This window comes from Amphiprion ocellaris, chromosome 22 (genome assembly GCF_022539595.1).
Source record: "Amphiprion ocellaris isolate individual 3 ecotype Okinawa chromosome 22, ASM2253959v1, whole genome shotgun sequence".
In the NCBI taxonomy this organism is placed as follows: Eukaryota; Metazoa; Chordata; class Actinopteri; family Pomacentridae; genus Amphiprion; species Amphiprion ocellaris.
Window position 1 is genome coordinate 24,867,590 of NC_072787.1, and position 23,982 is coordinate 24,891,571.

Consider the following 23,982-nt stretch of genomic DNA (forward strand, 5'->3'; position numbering starts at 1 on the left):
ACTGTCATTCAAATCTAGTTTTCTGCAATGATATTCTCCTATATACGTGTTTTATACACTACTGTTCAAAAGTTTTGGGTCACTTAGAAATGTCTTTATTTTTGAAAGAAAAGCAGGTTTTTCCATGACAATAGCATTAAATTAATCAGAAATCCAGTCTAGACATTGTCAATGTGGTAAATGACTTTTCTAGCTGGGAATTTTTAATGGAATATCTCCATAGGGGTACAGAGGAACATTTCCAGCAACCATCACTCCTGTGTTCTAATGCTACATTGTGTTAGCTAATGGTGTTGAAAGTCGAATTGTTGGTGAGAAAACCCTTGTGCAATTATGTTAGTACATGAAAAAAACTATGAATTTTCATGGAAAACATGAAATTGTCTGGGTGACTCCAAACCTTTGATCAGCAGTGTATGTTGCACATGACTTAGTGTCTAGTTGTACAGATTCCTGGATTGTTTTTGATGGTATTATTGGTTTGAGCCTACATTGATCACCAGTTATCAATAAAGGTGAGTCTTTGCTGTGTTTATTCAAGTAGAAATTGACATATTTCTGTTACAACAAGTATCATTTTCGTTTATGGGTTGAATTTCATCCATATACTCAGCATTTTTGTTTGCCTCAGTATGTTTTCTGTCCATTTGTCACTCATTTAGTCCCATTATATAAATAAAAGCCAAACATTCTGACCTCAAAAGGACAGAAATTAACGCAAAAGCTGTGATCATCAGCACCACGCACCAACTGTGTGGACTTAAATAGGCTGTCAGACAATCAGGAGACAGCTGGTAACAGATCCAAGGTGTTTCTCGTGACCCTGTCAGCTGGTTCGGTTCAGTCAACGGATCTACACTCTAATGATTCAGAAAATGGTCCCACCTGGGAGGAATTTGGCTTCTCTGGCATCGAGGCGCACAAAAAAGTCCATCAGGCAAACGACAGCACACAAACCCGCTGCCACAAGGAAAGAGAAAGTCTCAGGCCCCATAGTTTAACTCACCATTCCTGGCCTTTTGCCATTCCTTTGTTGGATTTAGAGTTTCATTGCTTACAGTGGAACACAGAGCAGTCTGCTGACATTATTGCACTATGGGTTTCTTCAGTGCGGGTTACAGCAACATTAGAATGATTCATCTCCTACTCGCACTGTCAGTGACGAATGGGCAGAAAAGAATTTCTTTAAAGAGGACTCAAGGCACTATAAATGGAAGTTTTATCGTGGGGGAAGATATCTCGGTCGTGGCATTGTGATTTTCACTCCAGGAAGACTCAATTAAAGATTTACTTATCCCTAATTGGCTAGAATCAACTAGCAAGCAGTTTTGAGTAGACAAGCCTACTGTTTGGGGGATTTTTATGATAGGACATTGAATTTCCATTTTTATCTTAAACTTGAGGATTGATTTCTCAAAATATGTGTTGCCCAAATCAAAGCAAAATATATTTTTTGCTCCTCTTCACTTCCAGCAGATGGCAGTTGCAGCTGTATCTGCTGCAAAAACACAGTATTTTTGGCAGAACTGAAGGATTTAATTGAAACATTGCATGCGAAAAGGTTTTGTGTTGAATTTTTATTCAGCAAAGTGCTGTAAATGAGTTATATAAACACACAACGCAGGAAATTAAAACCTAGAATCAGCTTTATTTAAAAGCAGATGATAAAAAGACATAAAAAGGCTTAAAAATGTGACATAAATTTAAAAAACAGCTTGATATAAAGGTATAGAAAATAGCATCTACTTTGCCCAAATCAAAGCGGAAGTCCAAAATATACATTTTTTTCACTCATTTGAACTTCCAGCAGATGCAGTTGCAGCTGTAACCACTGGAAAAACACAATATTTTTGGCAGAACTTAGGGATTAAATAAAAACATTGCATGCAAAGAGGCTTTTGTTGAATCTTTATCCAGCAAAGCGCTTCATAAACATGCAAAGCAGGAAATTAACACCAAGAATCAGCCTTATTTAAAGGCAGACAATCAAAAGACACACAAGCGTGATGTGAAAAACAAATAAATAAATGAAAATATAGTGTGATATATAGGTAGAGAAAATAGCACCGCAGTGGGATGCATGTGAGAATATTCTCTCTGCAAATTTGTCCTGTGTATTACTGGAAGAATGACTTTGCAAACCATGAAAACAGAGCCATTTGATTGCCAATATGCCGCATGAATACTTAATGTACTATTAGAGGGGCCGGCTTTCCATCTCGCCGTTTGTGAGTGTTTGCTCAGAGACTTTCCCTTTTTTAAATAGCTCTTAAGGATGAACTGTCATTATGTAATCACTGTGCGTTTTTTCTGCCTGGGATCCTGGGGGCTGCCTCCAAGTATTTTATTTTGTTCTCGGCTTAAAAGCGCCGGGTTGGCGGGGATGCCTTTTGGTCACATTCGGTACGTTTCAGTGCTTTATTCACCTGGGCCACATCCTTTATCACACTTACCCCTGCTAGATTTACATTCAGAGCTTTAGGCGTTTCACTTACACTTTTGTACTCAGCAATTTACACAGAATAAAGCGGGAGACGTTCAGCATTATGCTCAGGGAGAGTTCAGCAGTGTATAGGCGGGTTGGTAGTCAATATTGAGATTAACCTTATAGTGGCTTATGGAGCAAGTTTTCCTGGAATATACAAGAAATCTGAAAACCACAGTGTGTTTGATAACACGAGCCTGAAACAAATTGCTTAACCTGAGCAGCATTTTTCTGAATAAGAAATACCCAAAGAGTCTGTGTATCTTTCAAGAGGTATATATATATATTACACTGTGCAAGTCGAGAGGCGCTACATCTCCAGCCCTCAAAAAACGTATTACTTTCAGCGGACTCTAACTCAAAAGCCGTGTAGTCTCCTGACAGAGTGGAAAGGCGAGTCACGTCAGTTGGTTGTCGGTGTCACGGCGCAAAGAGAAACCCTGATGTGTGGCGCTGATAAAACATTAGTGTGCTCTTCGCCTGTCAGACCTGCTCACCCTTCACAGCATAGCGGGGATGTGAGAGAGATGTTAATTGGACCATGCCAGTGCTTTATGAGAGTGAGAGAGGCGGGGAGGAGATGGACAAGGCGTCCATACTGATTCACAGATCTGAGGTGGATGAGGCGAGCCGCGGGGAACTGTCCACTGGAGTTAAGGCGACAAATGGAATTTTTTAATACCACTTGAATAGTCCTGCAAAAGGTCCGATTCGCAGCGAGTTCAATAAACAAGCAATAGTTGACCTAAATAATGTGTTCAATTGAAATTCTTTTGCAACGTCTCAAGGGTTTATATGTAGATTTGATGTAAATCTGACATGTAAGAGTGGCGTGAACATGCATTTGTATGACTTTCATGATTTTATGACGATATTTCTGAAATGTCAAAAGAAAATATTGGGTAATTCTAAATATTCTCAAATCATCAAGGGCCTTCTGCTCAGTTTTTTCGGATGGATGGATGGATGGATGGATGGATGGATGGATGGATGGATGGATGGATCATTGTACTCAAAAGCATACAGTGAAATTAGAAGTGCAACTATGTACAGCAACAAAAGATACACACACACACCATAAAGACATTGTAAAAACATAAAAAGCATCCTAAATTTTATGTATGTTATTTAAAATGATATAAGAAATACTTTCTGAGATCATTCATTTAAAAAGCAACAACCTTTCGACCCACTTTTTGCATGAATTGTCGCGCAATGAATTCGAAGCTATGTTTGGTTGACAATATCTCAGGAACTATTCAAAATAAAAGCCTGAAATCTTCACTATTGTTTCTCATCATGACATTGATCTGGCATCTCTAATAAAGTTCAGTATGATCAAATAACATCTGATTAGCAACTGAATAAGCTGAAATATGATGGAAAAATTCCCAAAGTCCCATTTTTGAGCACATATCTAATAGAAGTTTTGAACTATTTGTCCAACATTGTGCAAAAAAAGGCGCTGAAAGTGGATTGAGATAAAAAAAAAAACATCGGAAAGAATTTGATGTATTAAGCTAAAAAAAATCACAAATACCTTTAGAATTATCCTTATTTTATGGCAAATCATACATGGTCTATCAGAAATTGCTCTAAAAAGTTGCTGATTTGAGATGCTGTTGCCTAATTCCCACTGATTGCACACCATCTTCACCATTGCTGCTCATCCTCCAGCTAAGTTGCATTTTGTGCAGCTGGATCGTCTTGGAACAGCCCCCATAATCACATAATTTTTGCAGCATCTGCCCACTTCCTCACCCCAAGGACTGTGAGCTGCTGCACTGTTGCCAAACTGTCAGATCACATGCCAAAGTGTCAAGTAACTCTTCATGTATCAAAATGGATATCAGTGTGCCTAAATAAGTAAAGAAGCCTTGTCCAAGAGCCCAATTAAAGCTTGACGTGCCATTTATTAGTTGAGATGCACCCTTGCATGACATTTACACTGTAGTTTATGTTGCATTGATGGTCGTCTTGCAACTAGAAGATCTCTGGTTCGCATCCCGACCTTCCTGGGATCTTTCTGCATGAAGTTTGCATGTTCTGCCTGTGCATGCATGGGCTTTCTCTGAGTATTCTGGCTTCCTTCCACAGTCCAAAACCATGCTCATGAATGGGCAGACATTTTCGCAAATATCTCCCGAATCGAACGTCGTAGATGTTTGGAAGTGTGATCCATCTGACATAATTTGGCCACACTGAACACATCAGTCCCAAGTCGCCTTGGTCCCGAGTCTCTACGACCTTCCATTCCCAAGGTACAGAAAAAATAAAACAAAATTTCAAGGTAACGCCCATTTCTTGACGTCATACAGATGAGCGGGTGGGCTCATTGGAAAGGCCATGTGGACAAGTGAGGGGGTAGATCCAGGATTCATGCTTCTAATGAGCTCACAAAAGAAGTTATTTCAAAATAAGTGATCCTAAAGTCAGCGATCATGGTGATTAACCCTATTCCTATTCCTAACCCTAACCCTAATAATGTTGATGCTTATGTTAATTGAAGACTCTAAATTGTCCGCAGGTGTGAATGTGAGTGTGATTGTTTGTCTCTATATGTAGACCTGTGATAGACTGGTGACCTGTCCAGGGACTCCAGCCACCCCTGTGACCCTAATGAGCATTAAGCAGTGTATAGATGATGACTGGATGGATGAATGTTGCATTGCACAAAGTCCTACTAATTTCTGCACACTTCCATGTTCCACCAAATCACATACTGGAGTGAACTCAACCAAGATTTTTCACGGACTTGCTCAATCAATGTGCTGACTAATTGATGACACTGTCAGAAATGTGAGAGAGTCATAACCTCGGCGCTCAGTTATTCTCATTATTAGACAAGCTTCTTTGTTTTTCATGCTACTGCAGTAGATTGAGCTTTTAGCAGCACTGAAAATTATGCAAAAATTAAAAAAAAACGTGAAAACACTTCTGTCCCCTGCAGCCCACACAACCTATTGTACTCCCTCCTTACACTCTGCCGCCGCCATTCTTTTCCTCCCTCTGTCTCTGCCGTCTGCATCGCCAGCTTTTTTTTTTCTTCATTTGGATGATGAGGTGGCATATTTGTCTGTTGCCGCTCCTAACACCTCCCCCCACTCCACCCGCCACGAGTCTCTGTGGGCACTTGAAAAGCAGTGCTGTGAGCATCTGCGAAAACCCCCCCAAATCTCTCGCACTTCATCCTCTCATGAGGGAATCTACCTGGCAGCGAGAAAGCAAGCTTATCTGTGTATGAAATGCTAATGTGAATAGCCCCGGCCCTACTTTGTGGATGAGAGCACAGAGGCCCTCTCCTTGTTGTAAAACCCACCTGCTCTGTGTGTTTTAGCGAAGCCTGCCAAACTCCAGTAACCTCAACCTGAATTTAGACTTCCGCAGACATGAAGAGAAACAAGTGCTGTAGGTGATATGAATACATTTCCATTCTGAGTTCATCCTGTGTTGCTTTTCTCTCTTCCTTCTGTTTGGCAGGAGGATGGAATTCATTCAAGTTGAAAAAACGAGTCAGGTCTCCGAATAGTCGATTGATGCGAGTTTTATAGGAGCTGATCAATCAGCTATTTGTCGCTTATTTTCTCATCCTACTAAAATGTGATGATTTATCGCTTTTGCTGTTTTATTTTTTGCTGCAAAACATGAACCAGAGGCTTTTTAACACTGAATATTTCGCACCAAAACCTCTTGCTTTGCATCTTCGTGTTGAATAGATTTCCTTCCTGAGAAAACATTGCAGAATTGACTTCTGTTGACCTACTTTGTTTACATCCATGTTTGCTTGGTAGCGGTTCTCTTTTTTTCTTGCCTTTGTTGGCATAGTGCGACTGTATTTTACCTGCCAAGTGTTCTACAGTAGAAAAACAATAAATTATTATGAGGAGTCATTTTTCTACGGTTGAAAACCTGTATTTAATGGACTGTCATTGTAAGTGGAGCTGAGCAATTCTTCAAAGAAATGAAGGTTAACAAGTAACTATCTACCATTTCCTACTTAATATAAATAACTTCCTTTGCTTCTTTTTTCACATGCAGAAGAGCAAGTCACATTTTCTTTGTTGGGATCGACTGATATGGGATTTTCAGGGCTGATACCAATTATTGGTCATCAAGAAAGGCCAAAAAAATGATATTTGGAACTTATATACATTAAATTAAAGTTTTAACAGCATCTGATAGCAGAGAACTGGTCATTTATAACTAGGCTTCTTCATTAATAAGGGTGACTATAATGAATGTGTTAAATAGAAATAGGAGTGATTAAATTAGGACACGCTCCCCCATTAGCGTGTTTTAGCCATTGTGAGAGAAGCTAATTTCCTGGTTTGTTTATCAGTTTGTCTCTTGCAATTACGTGCTGTTCTTCTCTATAAATCTTTTACTGTTCTACCACTTTTATTGCCTATTAAGGTCTTGATCTTAATGCATTATTAATTATTGTTATCCATACACTGTTTCAGGGTAATCTGTAGCCACTAATAGTTAGCATAGCCTGAGCCATTGTGAGCTAGTTGCCTGGTTTGAGGCGACATCTTGTGCTTTTGTTCAGTTTTTGCGACTGAGAGACATTTCAGAGACCACAGAGTAGCTACAGCAAGAGGAAGATAATCAGCCTATCCCTAATTCTTTGTGTCTTTTCCTTTATGTAAGCTACCTGGCTCCACCATCATTAGCTCACCAAAGTAAAAGTCTGATAATACCGTCTTAAACTTACAAGTAGGTTAGTAGGCCCTTAGTAGCTTATTTGATAGCTAAAGATGCATCCTGACAACAGTTGATGGTTTGTTGACTTTCAGCAGCAAAGTAACAGTCATGTCATTGTGCTGACAGTTTGTCCTGACCATATTAATGATTTGAGCAAAACTTTATTTCTTTTTTTTTATTCTAATGAAGCATCTGGCCTCCTGCACCACTCATCAGTCTGCCATACATGCCACTACATAACCTTAACTGATGACAGAAAATATCTTTATTAACATCATTAAGCCTTATTGCCCAGACATAATCCAAAGAGAAATTGTGTCAATTCTTTTCTCTATTTTCACGCACCAATGAAAACAATCAGTTGTAGAATTAATTACAGAAACTATAAAAAGCATCTTAAACATCTTCGGCGCTGAAACATTAAACTGATCATTCATTAGAGAGAGAAAAAAAGCTGTTTTATTGTTAAAACCATTCATTGAGCCTAAATGCCAAACATTTTGGGTTCCGCCTACTCAGATGGCAAGATTTGTTGCATAAATTTAATATCTTTGCTCCGACTATTAGTCAGACAAGCGCTTTGAAGATATTGGTTTGTAAGGAATCATGATGTGCATTTTAAGTTTTATTTTCTGAAAATGCATAGATGAATTCAGTAGATCATCAACAGAAAATTACCAGTTGAGCCACAGTGCCATGCGTCCAGGCGCTCCCTAGGCTTCTTCTATCGTATGTGCATAATTTTGATGGACCCTTGTCTAGATGCTGTTTGGCAGCGCTGCACTCACAGTGAAAAGAGATTATGATGCGAGTTGAAAAACTGTTTTTTCTCCCTGCAGTGGCCAGCAGATGGGTGCTGTCTGTTCCATCCTGGCACTCGCGCTGTATGATGAGAGCTCAAGAATCCAGCCATTAAACACACAACAGATGGGACATTTTCCATCTTCCACTCAGCTCTCATTAAGCAGCCAAACAACATATAGTGGGGTTGACGAGTGCAGGCATGTTTTTCTAATCTGACACCAAGAAGAGACGGGGAAAAAAAATTAAATAAAAAATGATAATCGAGGTTGTTTAGCTTGGCACGTGAACACGAGACCCGTCAGACGCTTCCCACTCTCATTTTGCCAACCTTTTGCCTCGCGGAGCGACGCGAGGAGTGTTTTGGGTTTGAGGTAATCAAAGCTGAGGGTTAGGACAGATGGTGTTTGGAGGGTAGTGTACTGGAAGGACAAGTTGCTGTTGACTTTGGGAAAAATGGTGGGAGGGGGTGACTGACACACCATCCTTCCCACATGACTCAGTGGGAGTCATTACTGCAACGGGCCTAATTACCTTCAGGCCTAATCTGTGTTTAAAAACCAGCTGAGATTGAAATGCAAGGTTGAAACATTCATCTGCTGCTTTCCTGCATCTGCACGAGCGAAAAATAGATGCAGGAGCGGTTGCAATATGCCAAATGTTCACGCTTCGCATGCCTTGCTCGTAGCTTCACTGTAGTTCTGTCTTTACTGGACTGTTTACACCGAGAGCTTTAACGATCCTCGGCACGAACGTCTTTGACAGCCAAGTATTTTCTTTCTTTTTTTGTCTCTACACGTTACACCTTCATTTAAAATGTTACTCAGGCAGTTGTACTGTCTGTATCTTAAAAGTTAAATCACTCCTGTGCTCGTCATTTTGGACCGAGGAGAAAGAGAGAGTTGATTCGCAGGTCTTCAGATCTCGATTTGACAAGAAGACGAGTTGAGGGAAGTGTTATCTATGGAGCCAACTCATGATTATTAGATGATGTAGAGGTTGTTTCTGCCGACCGTCCTCGGGTTACGTAATGCGATCAAAGTCGCTCACTTGCAGGTGATGGAATATGTGCTCAAAGGTCCAGTGTGTGGGATTTAATGGGGATCTACTTGCAAAGATGAAATCTAATATTTAGAACTGAATTTTCATTAATGTATAATTGGGTAAAAACAACAATTATTGGATTTTTGTTATCTTAGACTGAACCCTTTACATCTACTGAGGGAGCAGGTCCTATTCTATGGACTTGTTCATTTTGCCATGGCTCCAGAGAACATCTTTCATGATGTTTTTTTGTAGGTTCTCCGGGGTATTCAGTTGTTCGCAATGCAGCTTCACTCAACATCATCGCTAGACGCCACTAAATCCTCCACACTGGTCCTCTAAGTTAAGTTTTGGACAAGTGCGCTGATGTATCATGATGCATAATCATCTGAAAATGCAAATCACTGGATTTTTGCTGTTTTAGAAGGAGTCCCTTATATCCACAGAGGAAGCAGATCATCTTTTATGAACTTGTTGCAAACCAAACAATGGCTCCAGAGAAGATGTTTCATGTTAATCATTAAGCTTTGGAATCGAACTGTGAGGTGAGGAATATTCAGTTTGTTATTTTGGAGAATACACTGCCAGCCATTAATTTCTGTAAAAACACATGTAGAGTGTTTGAGATTGTCTATTAAAAGCAATTACAGAACATCTGGTGGTGTTGTTAGTTTTGCATGTGTTGTCCATTTGGTTGCATTTCTGGATTTGGAGCATTTTTGTGTTTTCAGCTTTAGATGTGCTTTGTCCAATTTTGGGACTGGGAAGTCTGATGAGTAAAGACTGTGTGACATGTCATGTTGGTGGTTGGAATCTTAGGATATATTTCAGGCTTAAAAACTGCTCTCAGTGTACTTTTGAGCAAGAGGGTGGCTGACCTAACAGAGAAACTCCAATATTTCTCTTTTTGTGCAGCTGTGTGGACAGGACCTACATCACATTAAGTGCTGATTTTACAAAAAAAAAACGCTGCCAAAATCGGACTATGAATCTGACACATTTTAATCTGGACCAGAGGGGGGAAGAAGGATTCACAAGCTCAGACAGTGTGTGTAGAAAAAGCAACCACTAAAACAGTTCACTCAGCCATTATTCCCTGTGTTTTCTAGTAAGATGGCATACTACAGTCTGCTTGGCTAAACCTCCGAATTGCTGGCATCTCTCTCCAACCTATTTGTCTCCTCCAATTTGGTGGAACCTCCAGGGTGTGCCACACATTCAGAGGATTGCCCCGCTTGTGAAGCTGATCAGACTAAGCTGCTTTCTTTCACCAACAATGAGCTGGGTCAAATCACCCTACAGACTCCAGGCAAAAGGAAACGCTGTTTTTAAAGCAGGTATGCGTCAATCAAATGTGGTCTTTCATTTCTGATAAAAATTACTTTTTACACTCGTCCGCAAAAAAAAAAAAAAAAAATCAGCTTTTAGTCCAAGGTATGATAATGACGGCTAAGATCAGGGGTGCCAAACTCATCTTAGTTCAGGGACCACATTCAGCTCAATTTGATCTCAAGTAGACTGGAACAGTAAAATTGTAGCATAATGACCTATAAATAAAGACAACTCAAAAATTGTCCTTTGTTTTAATGCAAAAATGTTCACATTTAAGGAATTATCTTTTTACAAAACATCATGAACAACCTCAAATTTCTTAAGAAAAATAAATTCAATTTCAACAACATTATGCCTCAATTTGTCATTTACACATTACAACTTCCAGATCACAGAGTGTCCACAAAGGAACACAACATTTAGTCACAGGTATCAGGAGCTGAATGATATAGTATTTTATTTTATGATGAAGTGACAAAAGTCAGACCAAAAAAAAGACAAAAAACAAGACAAAATATTACAAAAATGAAACATGAAATGACAAAAACGATACACGAAATGACAAAAGCGAGAATCAAAATGATAAAATAATGAGACAAACGACACAAAACAAAAAAGAGACAAAAAATTTTACAAAAAAGTGACAAAGCGACACAGAAAGGACATATGACAACATGATAAAAGACAAAAATCAAGCGAGACAAAAAGGAAACACAAATGACAAAAATATAAGAAATGACAAAAAAGGGAAAAAAAACAACAAAAACAAGACAAAATTTTACAAAAATGAGACACAAAATGACAAAAGCAAGACGCAAAACAAGTGAGAAACAAAATGACAAAAAATGACACAAAACGACAAAAGCGAGAAACAAAATCACAAAAAAATGAGACAAATGACATGAAACAAAACAAGTGACAAAAAAGTTTACAAAAAAGTTACAAAGTGACAAAAAATGGACAAATGACAGAAATGAGACAAAAAAATTACATAAATGACCCAAATGAGACAAATAATGACAAGAGCGAGAACCAAAATGACATAAAAATAGACAAACAACACAAGCGAGACAAAAAGCAACAAAAACGACAAAATATTACAAAAATGAGACACAAAATGACAAAAGAACAATGAACAATCTAGTATTTTACTTCATGATCAAAACTACTTGTCATGGTCTACAAATTATTTAAAATTCATAGTTTTACAAATGTACAATTTGCAGTTAATGTCTCCTCTGTAATTTTTACACTTTGCAAAGTCGTCCTGCGGGCCGGATTGGACTCTCTGGCGGGCCGGTTTTGGCCCACGGGCTGCATGTTTGACACCCCTGGCTTAGATGCATGCCATTAGCAGACTAAATTGGAAATAGCTGTGCTTTCCACATATTCTTTTGTTACAAAAAAAACAAGATGTGAAATGTTAAAAAGGACTCAACACCAACAAGTCTGTGTTACGTAATAATATACTTAGCAGATCCTCTGTGGTTACAGAGGAGCAAAATGCATTTATCAAATCCAGTCATTTTTTAGGTCAATGCAAAACAAAGTTGACACAGGAACACAACAATGGAAGAAAAAACACTGTAGCAGCCAATGCATTTGTACTAAAACCTACTGAGGTGCACAAATGTAGGACAAATAATGTAATACAGCTTCCTTGACTTTGTTGTGACCTAAAAAATAAGCTGATATTTATGTTTCACATTGAGCAGAGAAGCTGATGTAAGTTTAAACCCAAAGAGCTGCCTCATGGGAGTGAGTTTTGTGGATGAAAAACCTTCTTAAAGTACGTCCAGTTCAACATTCTGATCTGGAAATTCTACTCAGAAAGTGTTTTTTGATAAAGACTGGGTAGACTGACAAGCAAGAGTAGTTAATCATATCAATGCAGAAAAGTCTAATTTTAGTAAATCCTTCTCACTGATTTGCAACGTCGCCCAGAATGAAGAATGACTAAATACTTGCAGAGATACCAGCACAGCAGGAACAGAATGGTGGAATTCTCAGACAAATTTATGCTGTCGAACCGTTTATACTTAAATATAATGGTTCTAGATGCGTAAAAGGACCCCTCGCTGCAGCTGTTAGCGCTGAATGTGTCTTTAAACTTGCCTCCCGTTTCAACAAGTTTGTAGAAAGCTCCCTCTGATTCAGCAGAAACAACAAAAACATAAAATAAATTCATGTTCAGGCCTCGGGAACATTTCACAGCAGCGTCTCAGTCTAATTCCACATAAACACATATTGCTGCGTCGCCATTTTTCCTCTCCTCCCTGCTGTTTGTGTTTCCCCGTACATACTTCAACCCTCCTCTTACTCACTCTGGCTCAGCCAAACATCGCCCGAGACTACAGTCAACAAACAGTAATAAGTGGAAAATGTTTGTATTTGCTTCTTTTGGGTGAGGTGAAAAGCCGACAGTCTCTCTCTCTGTCTTTTTGCCGTGTCTCGCCGGTCTTTTCTGTTCCGAGGGTGGAACAGCGGTTCAGCGATATGCATTTTGACCCGCCCTGTCTGGCGTTTGACACCGGCGGAGAGCTGATGTTGTGAAATTGAATGCAGTGGGTGAGTTCTCAGCGGGGAGGCCAAAACATGAGCTGTTAGCGGCAGGTGACAGGAGCCGGTTCTCCCTCCATACTAGACTGAATAGAGGTGTATCTATCTCACTGTCATCTCGCTCTGCCTTTCTGCTGCTCCCGAGGTGTCACCACTGGCTATGATTATGTGCTGAGGTTCATTCAAGTTGTTTGCATGACCAGTTGGGTCCCTGTGATTAAGTTTTAGAGTTTGCATGAATAAAACAGAAGATGATATTTCTGTTGGCATACACTACCAGTCAAAAGTCTGGGGTCACTTAGAATATTGACTATCTGGAGCCTCATCCTTTAAAGTTACAGTAGAATATCCAGGTGCATGTAAGTTTTTGATAATTCAAGTGTGAACATAACCAGGATAATGCAATAAAGGTATTGCAATAATAACAACCCCATATTAAAACACAATTGCATGTGGATATAAGTGTAGCCACTCTTGTGAGTATCCTGCCGAAATCTTTATATCTGCCGCTGTGTATAACCCATCCTATTAAATGCTGCTCATATACAAATATGCCGTGGGCAGAAGTCTGCTCAAAACAATACCATCATCATAAAAAGAAGGGAGGGGGGAATTATTTCCATTGACGGAGCCAGATGCCGTTGATTTCATGGCTCCCTGAAATGTATTTTGCTTAGAATCAGCATGATAATCAGACAATTAGGAGACTGATTGAAAAGAACCCCAGGAGGTGAAAGTGAAACCGCTGGAAAAAAGATTTTGAAATCAGGTGACACGACCGTCTCGCCGCTCGTCGCTCCGACTTTGCAGGAAAAGCGCTCCATGCCGTCGTTGGGTTTTGGCGTTATCAAATCAGAAAGTCGAGCCAAGAAGAAAAACCCTAAATTCTCTAAAACGGCTTATTCAAAAGAGCCTCTCCATCAGTATTCTCTGCGGGGCTCGGTATCATTTTCTGAGTTCCAGGAAGAGAGCAGGGGAAGCAGGATTTGGGCATCACTTTACCTATGCAGATGAGAATCTTGTCTCAGATTACACATGTTTAGAGTGTAGCCGAGTATTTATCCTCCTCTGCTTTAATCCAAGTCGATGTGAAACACACTTGGCTTCCGCCGCCTGGGCAGGCGGTCCTTATTACCCGTTAACATCACTGCACTTAGTCAACATGACCAACAAACCGACGTTGAGCCGCGTAATTTGCATGTAGAGATATTTGAAACATGGGGATTAGTCAAGGAGTTGTAAGCGCATCTTAATCCATACACATGTAAAAATGTTTGTATTTTAGTTAAAATTCAAAAAAAAAAAAAAAAGCGATTATCCTTCAAAGTGCGTGACAGTCATGAGTTGCATTAATGTCTCGTTTTGGCGTTCCTCTCTAATGTTGTCGCACACATTGTAGGAGATAGAGAGCAGCAGGCTTTGAAGTCTGACAGCTCCTATATCCTGTTATATATCAAGCACATGTATTTGTCCCCTCCATAATCCCTGCCAAGCTGCTATTTGGCTGCAGAACCTGCACAGTAGACCCACTCTCTGCTCTAACTCCATGTTTTATACGATTATAGATCTCATTTATGGGAGATGGAGCAAGTTTCTTTGTACTTTAAAAAAAAAAAAAAATGAGTCAAACTTCTTTTATAATTTCATTTTAAGCCCCTGAACTGCAGTTTCTTGTCACTACATCACTACTATCACATTTTTATTCACTGTAGGCTCATTCTTTACTGCAATATAAAGTCTATGGAAACAAAACAACCATGACTAGAAGTATTGAGGACTCAAAAATGTCATGTTTGCAGCATTGCACAGTTTAAATGTCACCAAACTTCCAAAAAAGAAATAAAAAATAGCATTTCTTTGATTACTATTTCACAATAAAATGAAATAAATCTGCACAAACGTTACCAATACTGAAAAAAAAACTCTACATAGTATAAATATTTTGCTTCTTACATTTTTAATTACCTTCCATACTCATCTCCTCTCAGTTCAACTGAGTTCATCTAAAAAAAGTCCCTGATTTTTAGCCAAGTGATGCTTTGTCGCAGCCAAATCACTAAAATCTTCACAGTTGCACTAAGGAGAGCAGAATTTTTTGCTTTTTACAGAATCTGGTTAGAGTAAGCAGTTTATCATTGAACAATTTTTGAATGAGATATTTACGAAAAAAGATATTGGTCAGAGAGGGAGCAAGCTTCTCTGTACTTTTTGTGCACTTTTTTTCCAATGTTCGGTCAAATTTCTTGTATAATTTCATTTTAACCCCCTGAACTCCGTGCAGTTTCTGGGTGTTTTTCACTTTTGTCACAGTTTTTCTTACTATTGGCTCATTTTTACCTGCAATATAAAATCCTGCACCTATATGGAAACTGTTGCATTTCTATGATTACTTATTTAAAAAAAAAAAAAATGGAAAAATCTACATGTACTTTCAACTTTCCAAGTGCCCACAGGTGTTACTAATACTGGAAAAAACGCTACATCATATAAATATTTCACTTCTAACATTTTTAATTACTTTCCATACTTGTCTCCTCTCTGTTCTGGGTAAACACACCCTGCAGTTCAAATTAGTTCATCGAAAAAAATATTTTTTGCCAAGTGATTCTTTGTCGCAGCTGAGTCACTAAAAGCTTCATGGTTGCACTGAGCAGCGCCAAATTTTTTGCTTTTTAACGAATCTGGTTAGAGTAAACGGATGATTTTTTACCAATTTTTGCATGAGAAATGTACCCAAAAAAAAGATCAGATATCATGCTTTTAAGCTCAGATGTGGTTTCCCAGTGGACCGGCATGTCACAGATGAGCAGTTCAAGAACCATCACATTCTTTCTGTTTTCTGACTCTGACAAATGGTGTCATTTTGGCATTATTAAAAAAAAAAAAAAAAAAAAAAAAATGATGCTTTTGAAACCTGCTGGCAGATTTTAGGGTTCAGACGGTTAATGGAGGCAGTTGGTATTCATTGAAAACAGGTGCCATTTTCCTATTTTTGTAATAAAACGGTGTGACAACTGTGGCTATAAAGTACATTTTTCAAAAAAATCGAAATCCCAGGAGTCCAAACGTTCCCACATCAGGCCTCCACTGAAACAGGCATCTGCACTCCCGCACTATAAATAATCCGCCGTACTGATTGACTGACATTGTTCCTGGCATCAGCTCTTACCCCGTTGTCATTCCCAAACATCATCTCATTTCACTTCCCTTTTGTCCTTGTGTTCCCGCGGACTTCTGAAGCATCTGTCAAATGTGTCATCCCAAGTTTAAGTCTGCATTTAGGCAAAAGAAAAAAAAATTACCCATGTCAGTGTTCCCTCTCCTACCCATTTTATTGAGTACGCTGTGGGAGCTGCTTTGTGTAAACACGGAGTATTGTGGCATGTGTTCAGCATCAGTGGGTGACCGGGGCAAAGAATATGAGTCAGACTCTGCTAGAAGTTTTGTTTTGCCGTGGCAGCAAATTCAGTTTTGACACAATGTACCAAAATATGGAGGAAATGGGAGTTTCAAGAGCAGAGAGTGTTCCTGGCAAGAAGTTGTGTTAGTTTAAACACAAGATACTTGTGCTCCAAACAAGAAAGATGTGCACTCAATGAAAGATCTAGGATTCCATCACTATACACACCAGTGAGCAGTGATTCGTCACACATCTCTGGGGGTCATCAGGTGGAAACCTCCCTTTGACGATGTTTCACCTATTTAGTTCCACAACACCTCCAGGAGGCTAGGATGAACTCTGGCATCCCAGATTCACCCCCTCTAGTGCCAGTTCACACTGCTCCGACACAATCCAAACAGCACTGCCACGTTCACCAGGCCCGATTGGGAGATGCTCCAGGTAGTGACCAGTGCCGATGCTACCAGTTAGCCAGTGCAAGATGCTGAATACCTAGTGCCAACTGCTAAAAAGTGACAAAGAAACGATACTTCTAAACTCTCCAAACATGCCAGTGCTAACTCTAAATGCTAATGCTAGCTGCAAGACTCCTACCATGTCCAAAGCAAACTTACCACTATAGGCAAGAAACTACACAAGCCAGCTTACTAAACCTGCTAGTGCTACATGCTAACCGCTAATTGCTAAAATACTTCACTACTACAGGCAAGCTCACCACAGAGACCAATTCCTAATGCTATCTAAAAAGGAAAAACAAACAACAAAAAAAGACAAAGACACCACAGACTTACCTGAGATGGCCGCATGGTCTCAGAGAGACTCTAATAGGCCACGCCCCCACTTTATCTACACTTCCTCTTCCTGGATCTCTGCCCATTGGCAGAGGGAAAAGGAGGCGGGGAAAGCAGAGTGAAGGAGATGATGTCTACATGGTGTTTTAAACATTAAAAATACATTCATTTGGTGGTTTCGAATACATAGTTCTCATTCTTTTGTGCAAATACTCCAGCAGTAATTATGTGTATGTTTACACAATCGAGACAAGCCTCAGAGAAGCCGGTGAGGTGCAGATTCGAGAATATTTTGTCAAGCAGGTGTGCGGTTGTGTTAAAGTATAATCACCGGAGCCTGGCAGAGCTGGCAACCCTTTCGTTCCATTTGGAAACTGAGCATTCCCTGTGCAAGTCTGAGAAAATAAGACCTCCTATCATGCTGTACAGCCGCCTGTGTGGCATCAAACTGAAGGGCATCTCAGAACAGCAAGGTCAAATGATGCAATTTCCTCTCGCGGAACAAAAAAGAAGTCAGCGCGGAGGGTTGATTTCATGCTTTGACTGCACTTAAATAGCACATCTAACTTTAAAATCCACCCCAAGACCAGACAATTCGCTCGCTAATACCTCCTCTTACCTGCTATGTGCATTCTTTCAAAGGTGACACACTCACTAGCACACAAATCCAACAGTTATTTTTCAATACTGTATGTAATTTCGATTTAGAAGAAACATCTTCTGTCTTTTCCGTCTCGCTGCCTTTTTGAAAATCACCCCCTGCCTTACGTCTGAGTGGCTTGATGTCTGTCCTTATCACAGCAAATGTATTTCTGCCTGTCACGCTTATTATTCACCGTGCGTGAGGCACTCTCTAAGCCTCGCGGTTGTGCTAAAATGCCTCGAATCAAAGCTTTTCCGGTTACTTTTTAATAGAGTCGAGTCATCCTTTGAGTCACGGAGGGCCGACGCCACAACGCTGTGATACATGAGTGTGACCTCGCAGGGCGGTAGCAGTCACCGAGCAGCTCTGACCTTGGTGTGGACAACCTTTTAATAGCAGCGGAACTCCTCCAGTCTAAGCTTGTTTGTATCCTCTCAAAAAAGGCAGGATTTCCTCGCCGCCTCTTCTGTACTTCCAGCCGGTTTGAAGTGTGCATCCTCGTCTGTGAGGATTTATGAGTTGCAATTTAATTGGAGGGAATTAGTGGACGTTTAGCTTCTAATATCCATCAAATTAATCTCTAACTCTGTGTTTCTCTTCCCCCCCCTTGCAGGAAATCCACAATGGCTTCCGGGATTAACCTCGGCTCCTGGTAGAACCACGCTGAAGTTCACGTTTTTCGCTTCTCACAGCCTGGGAAATTCCATAATGTAAATGCATCTTTTTTCAAAGCAAACCTTTGGGCCATGAATCTCACAGGATCTCCCAGGACCATTATTTACACGGTTTGGATCTAGAATTTCCTTGTTTTTCTTGGAGGGGGATCTACTGCAGGGATCTGCAGCGGTGGATATTGGTGGCGGCGGCCTCGGCGGCGGTGGTGGGAGGACCTTTCCACCTTGGATAACTTTACAAAAGAGCGTGCCACCATGAGGATATCCACCACCTCTTGTCTTTGTCCCTTTCTGGTCTGCCTCTGCTTCATCCAGAGGTGCTATGGTGCGAGCCACCACATCCCCACCAAAGTGCCCTCCAAGAACCAGACGAAACTGGCCAACGGGGAGACGGAGGTGCACCACCGGCCCAAGAGAGGCTGGATCTGGAACCAATTCTTTGTTTTAGAAGAACACATGGGACCAGATGCACAGTATGTGGGAAAGGTAGGGCTTTTTATTATTTATTTTATTGAACTTCCTTTGATCCCAAGGCTTTTTAAACAGCTTACTTGGCACTTTCTGTCTTGTTTATGGAGAAATGGGCTACAAAAGGACTGAGGTAGATTGCCGCGTTGACTTTGTTTTGCATCTTCTGGAAATTCAGGTCTCATTTACGAAGGTGTGCTTTTTTCTTTTTTTTTTTCATGATGTCCGACTGCTCCTCTCATGATAATGTCCAAAAAATGTTTTATTCTCTGTAATTAAGGAGTGCCTCTCAGCATGTCTGCCACTCTGGGAAGCCAACTACGCAAGAGTGGATTAAGTCTGCAAGTGAGAATAGTCCTTCACATCAAGCTATCTTTGAACTGAAATATTACATTTGGCTCTCTCTGTGGGAAATAAACCCAGATTTGACCTCTTGGTGGGAAATGAACCACCACAGTAAGAAATTGGACAGAAGCATAATGTTTTGTGTCTCTGTTGTCATTTTGTGTCTCATTTTTGTTATTTCCTCTCATGTTGGTGTCGTTTTAGGGAATTTGGGTCTTGTTTTAGTTATTTTATGTGTATTTGGAGCAGTTTTGTGTCTCTCTTGTCATTTTGTGTCTCATTTTTGTTGTTTCCTCTCATGTTGATGTCATTTTTCACGTTTTATGTCTCTGTTGTTGTTTTGTGTGTTGTTTGGTTGGTTTTTTGCATCTATTTCTGTCTTGTTTTAGTTGTTCTACGCGTCTTTGTTGCAGTTTTGTGTCTCTGTTGTAGTTTTGTTTCTTGTATTGTTGGTTTTTTGCATCTATTTCTGTCTTGTTTTAGTTGTTCTACGCGTCTTTGTTGCAGTTTTGTGTCTCTGTTGTAGTTTTGTTTCTTGTATTGTTGGTTTTTGTGTCCTTTTAGGTCTTATTTTTGCTGTTTTGTGTCTCGTTTTAGTTGTTCTATGTGTCTTTGTTACAGTTTTGTGTCCCTGTTGTAATTTTGTGTCTTGTTTTGTTGGTTTTGTGTCCTTTTATATCTTATTTTTGCTGTTTTGTGTCTTCTTTTGGTTGTTTTATGTGTCTTTAGGACAGTTTTGTGTCTCTGTTGTTTTGTGTCATTTTTGTCGTGTTGGTGTCGTTTTTGGTATTTTGTGTCTTGTTTTAGTTATTTTATGTGTATTTGGGGCAGTTTTGTGTCTCTGTTGTCGTTTTGCGTCTCATTTTTGTTGTTTCCTCTCAGTGGATTAAGTCTGCAAGTGAGAATAGCACTTCACATCAAGCTATCTTTGAACTGAAATATTAGATTTGGCTCTCTCTGTGGGAAATAAACCCAGATTTGATCTCTTGGTGGGAAATGAACCACAGCGGTAAGAAATTGGACATAACCACAATAGGGCCAGCGCTAGCCGAGGTGCCTTAAAAAAAAAATTATGGGTGTAATTTCAGTGTCATTTCAGAGAGATTGATGTCCCTCGCAGTGTAAAAGCAGATAGTGGTGGGTGTCCTTGGTGCTTGTGCTGGGTTTGGTGTGCAGCCTGGTGTTCATCGGCCGGTGGTGACTTTTCTCTTAGCTCTACAATAAGCCACAGGGAGCTGGTTAAGTCCTCTGCTTGCAGATTGCCTGCCCTTATCTCCTGAAATGTGAAAATGTGTTTCTCCGCTGCAGTGATCATTATTCTAGGCACTCAGGCACAGACTAATCCTCAGCTGCACTCTAAGAGAGAATGAGAAAGGCACAACGCTGCTCTGGCTGCACATATGTCTGTATTTCGACAATTTGGAAAAGGAAAAAAAAGGGGGGAAGAAAAACAACATAAAGAGGGATAACATGCTTGGACAGAGAGTCGGGGAGAAATGAAAACAACAACAAATATCACTTTCCACCTCACGTGTTTGCTTATTGAATCAGCCCGGCGGGTTTTTAATCACAAATGTCCCCATGAGACTGACACAGAAAGGTTATTTATTGGCGAAACGTGTTTTTGCTAATATTGTTTGATGCAACAATGAAGCATAAAATCCCACAGCGGCAACAAAACAATCCCTTGCATCGATGAAGGGAGGATTATGGCTACTTTTACATGAAATTCGTCCACCGCTTTGAAGTTCACGACTGTCTGCTGCTGCCGCTACCTTAAGGCTTGTGTTGATTTTGCTCATGTGTGCTGCTGATGAAGGCAAAAATAAACATAAACAGCTAATCCGGGATGATAATAAAGCACTGAGAGGAAACATAAACATTGTTAAGGAATCAATTTGACATGCATGTTTAAAGAGATGAGGTCTCCAGATGGTAAGCACCAAAAAAACGATTTAATTATGTGGGCTGGGACTAGTGTGCAGTGTCCTAATGTGGCCGTGAGACAGAATGACCCTTAATTAGAAGAAGACAGGAGAGGAGGAGGAGGAGGAGGATTAATGCACTCGGCACGTACTGCATGCTGTATTGTTTTTTTTTCTTCCTCCCTTTGCTTGATTAAAAAACTCTGGACATTAGCAAGCAGCAAATGAGCACTTCCTCTGCAGGGAATTGCCAACGCTTCCTTTGTCGATAATTGCTCCATCACAAAAAAATGTGGATGTTCCATGATAAGTGGAAAATCTAAAGAAAATAAGGTTTTGTTTGTCTTGTTTTAGTTATTTTATGTCTTTTTTTTTTTTTTTTTTTTTACAATTTTGTTTCTTTCTTGTAGTTTTGTATCTTGTTCTGTTGGTTTTTGTAGCCTTTTATGTCTTATTTTTGTTGTTTTGTATCTAGTTTTGGTTGTTTTATGTGTATTTGGAACAGTTTTGTGTCACTCCTGTCATTTTGTGTCTCATTTTTGTTGTTTCTTCTCACGTTGGTGTCATTTTTCATGTTTTATGTCTCTCCGTTGTTGTTTTGTGTCTTGTTTGGTTGTTTTTTTGCATCCTTTTGTGTCTTGTTTTAGTTGTTCTATGTGTCTTTGTTACAGTTTTGTGTCCCCGTTGTAGTTTTGTGTCTTGTTTTGTTGGCTTTTGTGTCCTTTTATCTCTTTGCTGTTTTGTGTCTTGTTTTAGTTTAAACATCAGAAGCCAAAGCGTGCTGAGATATCTGCTCGGTCAGAAATTTGAACAAGTGTGCCACGATGTAGGATTTTTTTTTTTCTTTGCCCTTTGGCAGCTGGAAATCTTCGGTGTACTTTTTTTTTTGGCGAATACTCTCACCTAAAGGACAGCACAGAGTGACTTCTGCAAACACGTGAAGCGGCCAGTCTGTCAAGAACATTTTAATCCTCCTGAGGTATCCCATAATCCCCAGTGACACCTTTCTGGGGGGAGGGGGGTGCTGATGCTTTTGGGAAATGACAGCTTCGTGCATGAGTGAGACACAAATGCTTGCCAGGGGACAGGGCTCGTCCGGATACTAGGCAGGAGACAAGCCATTCTCCCACTGGGAGGTGTGAATGTCTTCATGTCAGTCAGCTCAGCGCAGCGCTTTGAAGTAGGCAGACAGGTTACAGATTGGATGGTAATTTCTGGAAGACGATGCAAATCCCCCCCAAAAAATCCCCCTGATGAATACCAACTGCGCCGCTTAGTTGGAGCTGCAGTTGAGTAAAAACATCCCCGGTCAGAAAACCTTGAACCGAGCGATCATCTTGTATCGCTGCTAAAATATACAGTAAATACGGAGGTGTTTGACAGAATGGGTGCTTCAGCCCAGACTGCGAGGAATACCCCCTTGTCTTATCCCATGTTCATTTGCAGAGCAAAGTGGCAACCTCTAAGAAAGGTGGCCGGATGTTTTATTCATGCGTCTAAAAATGGATCGCGCCGTGACAGAATCAGGCAACTGTCGTGTACAGTAATAGCTCAACAGTGGGAAGAAGTAGAAAAAGATATAGAAGGAAAAAAAAGTGAAGCAAAGTTTTTGCACGAAATTGCTTTTCACCCACGCTCTGCAATGCATGAAACACGTCCATGCAAATGTGAATGTTTTCTGTGTGGAAGCAGTCAAGTGTTACATGAAATAACAAGGAAAAAAACAAGGAATAACAGCGAGCAGTACATTATTAATCTTCATTGTTGGAAAGAAACATTGTGAAAGTGGCAGAAATAATACTTTTCAACCGCTGAGGGTTTCCTGTGACAGAGACGTCTATATGCGAGTGTTTGGTTTGTTTAGTAGCGCTACAACTAGAGACAATATCATTCGTTACCTAGCAGTGTTTTAATTAGTGCTTACATTATTGTAAAGGCATGCATGTTATGTTAATTAGCTGTACATGAGAACATGAGTGTGAATGGTTGCCATGGTTTTTGTGTTAACCTCGTTGGCCACTGCAGTTTCTCAGAGCTGAGATTTCCTGTTGGTTCAAGAACTAAAGATTTCCTATTTAAAACTCTACAAAAACAATGAAGAAAAGTGTGAACTGATACATTAAAGAAGTTGGAAACAGTTTGATCAAAGACCTAGTAATTGATTTCAGCTTAAAAAACTGACATTTGAGTACCTTATAAAGTCAATACAATCAATATATTAACTAAATATTGGCAATTTTTGAACCAGTTTGACACAAAAGTGACACTAGCGTTAATTTGGAGTCATATCTTTGGTTTCTTGATCAAGGTAGGTGCACTATTCTGGTGTAAAATGTGAAATATCTGCTAAACAAGTGGCTAATTTGGTGTATCTGCTGTTTTGTGCTGAACAGATAGCAAATAGGAGATTCATCAAAGCTTTTTTTCTGCTAAAAACATCTGCTTGTTGCATCTGGGAATGATGTTAAGCCTGAAACTGGCACAAACAGATAAGTTGTGAGCTGTATAAATCTAAATAATGAGCCAAAAGAGACAAAAAAGCTTGTGGAAGATGTGAAAGTCATGTTACTTTCACAGCAGATTGTCAAGAAAAAAATATTCATTTGTTCACCTTTTTTCAAATAATTATGATCAAAATTAGTTAAATTAGTGAATTCTATAGCATTCTACATGAATAAAAGAGGTTAATTGATTGATTTCAATTGTGTTTTAGGCAATTTGGAGCAACAACTTTTATTTCGAAAGGTTCATGTTTTACCCAAAGCTACTCCCTACTGATTCTGCACTGTCTGAGCAGTGACTCCATGT

General features: G+C 39.8%; 1 protein-coding gene across 3 annotated transcripts in view; it reads left to right on the top strand.

Annotated features, from left to right (window-relative positions):
- Positions 1 to 23,982, top strand: part of LOC111566279 (cadherin-18) — a 225,613-nt gene that overhangs the window by 116,183 nt on the left and 85,448 nt on the right. For all 3 annotated transcript variants that reach the window (XM_055007187.1, XM_055007186.1, XM_023266799.3), the window contains exon 2: positions 18,376 to 18,922. In XM_055007187.1, coding sequence (XP_054863162.1) covers positions 18,692 to 18,922 — 231 coding nt within the window. In that variant the 5' untranslated portion in view covers positions 18,376 to 18,691. The remainder of the gene's footprint in view (positions 1 to 18,375; positions 18,923 to 23,982) is intronic.